This window comes from Macrobrachium nipponense, chromosome 1 (genome assembly GCF_015104395.2).
Source record: "Macrobrachium nipponense isolate FS-2020 chromosome 1, ASM1510439v2, whole genome shotgun sequence".
In the NCBI taxonomy this organism is placed as follows: Eukaryota; Metazoa; Arthropoda; class Malacostraca; order Decapoda; family Palaemonidae; genus Macrobrachium; species Macrobrachium nipponense.
Window position 1 is genome coordinate 29,474,187 of NC_087200.1, and position 2,140 is coordinate 29,476,326.

The window sequence follows — 2,140 nt, forward strand, 5'->3', positions numbered from 1 at the left end:
ATATATATATATACATATATTATATATAATATATATATATATATATATATATATATATTATATATATATATATATATATATATATATATATATATATATAATATATTAATCTCCAGCCCATCAATCTCCATTCTTTCCACGTGACCATCTCAAAAACAATATACAGGACAGACCGCTGTAATTCAAATGGCACCAAGTTTATCCATAAGTAATTTACGTTTTGTAACATATTATCCTTTCCTCAAAGGATAATACGTTTCCTCAACTTCTTTGACAACACCCAATCACCTACTACACTCTGTTCCTCTCACTTGTTATTAAGTTAATCTAGTCACGAATGATACGGATGTCCACATTTCCCATTTCCGTTCTTCTCGTGCCACTCATCATACGCAAAACAATTACCTACTCATCTTAAAAGCTTGTATTCGAAATTTTTCAGATTCACTAAAAAAGCAAAACAAATTAACAATAAATCTATACAAAAAATTTGTTAAATCCACGAAACGAAAAGACGTGAAATGCCAGTCTTACAATTTTATAAACTATTAACAAACAAAATCGACGAATAATAATATCAATGATTTATCCCAATAGGCCTTAAAGTTACTCACTAAGCAAAACTCAACGCAAAATTACTGGCAAACTCACAACAAAACTGCCACCAAATGATTTCGTGTACTTAATTACTGTAGGAAAACATGAGAATAACAGGTAATTAATGGTCCCGATAGTCTATCAACTCACGTCATAAAATCATAAAAAAAGAAATAAATAAGCAAAAAAAAAAAAAATGCAATTTCTCTCACCAAGCAAAAGCAAATACGGAATCATTTCGGTTCCTTTCCGATGGATTGAGTATATTCACTTATATTCACTTTACAAAGTAAATACGACGAAGAAACTTCTTACGGAACAAAAAGACAAGTACATGACCTGCTAAAAGTCATATATACGACATTAAAAAACCAGCCTACATCCCTCTACAACAAATATTGTAATAATATACTCACCAACGAGCAGAGACAAAGAAATCAATGAATTCGACATTTCCGAGGCCAAATTAATTCTGTGGAGGAAGTGACGAACGCTGGTAAGAAACGAACTGATTTTCGGATTTCCTGCAAGATAAAGAGTCTCTTCCTGACAACAGAGCAGAAGAGGCGGGACTCCGAGAAGCTGCTCGTCGTCCCGGATGGAGTCGAGAACGGAAATGATGACTGGGACGGACCCAGCGACAGAATGATTCAAGGGCAATTATTCTTCCTGCGATGTTTACACTGGGGAAGCGCTGAGTATGATAAGACATACGCCACTGGGAGGGAACTGCCTCCTTTCCTGTCAGGACATCGACAAAGGAATTACACTCAATGAACGAATAGTGTATGGCCAGTTATAATGAATAGTGTATGATCAGAAATAAACAACAGATGAAAATAAATCTTGGCGAGAAATTCAATGACGCCTCGGTGAAATGCGTATGAAAGCAATGTAAATAAACACAACCAGCTTGATAATGTACCTGTTTACGAAAAGGTATATGTAAATATATTATATATATGTGTGAATGTATACAAACATAACTATATACATATACACACATATGTATATATATGTATGCATGTATGAATATAGTACATACAGTAGATATATATATATATATATAAATCATGGTGGGACTCAAATATATTGTCAGCCGGTTCTATCACCAAAAGCACGTCGTCCAATTTGCTCCACTTCGGTTCAAACGTTGATCTTGGATTCTAGCCAATAAAATTATGAACTATATATATTTCACAAATAAAATATCTAAATACTGGCAAAGCATCATTATAATGATAGAAATTGTAGAGTGTCTATATTACTAGACTAGTAGGTAATGAACTTCATAACATGAAGATATATCTATGCACCAGTATACCCATGTTTGAATGTTGTGCTTTTTTCAATCATCACTACTATTCTTATAAATCATAGGTACATTACTGTTTATAGATTTTATGATTATGTGTATTCTTCATAAGGTAAAAATATAAATACTTGACTACAGTTTGCTGCATTGTCATTGAAAGTTGCTATTCTATCACAGAAAAATAATAAACTATTTGTTGAAATACACCTATGCACTCACTCACGATTC

At 32.7% G+C, this 2,140-nt stretch overlaps 1 protein-coding gene across 1 annotated transcript in view; it reads right to left on the reverse strand.

The window, feature by feature from the left end:
• LOC135219191 (hemolymph clottable protein-like) overlaps positions 1-1,338 on the reverse strand; it is a 300,161-nt gene extending 298,823 nt beyond the window's left edge. Inside the window, exon 1 of the mRNA XM_064255746.1 lies at positions 1,014-1,338. Coding sequence (XP_064111816.1) covers positions 1,014-1,050 — 37 coding nt within the window. The 5' untranslated portion in view covers positions 1,051-1,338. The remainder of the gene's footprint in view (positions 1-1,013) is intronic.
• Positions 1,339-2,140: the final 802 nt, after the last annotated feature.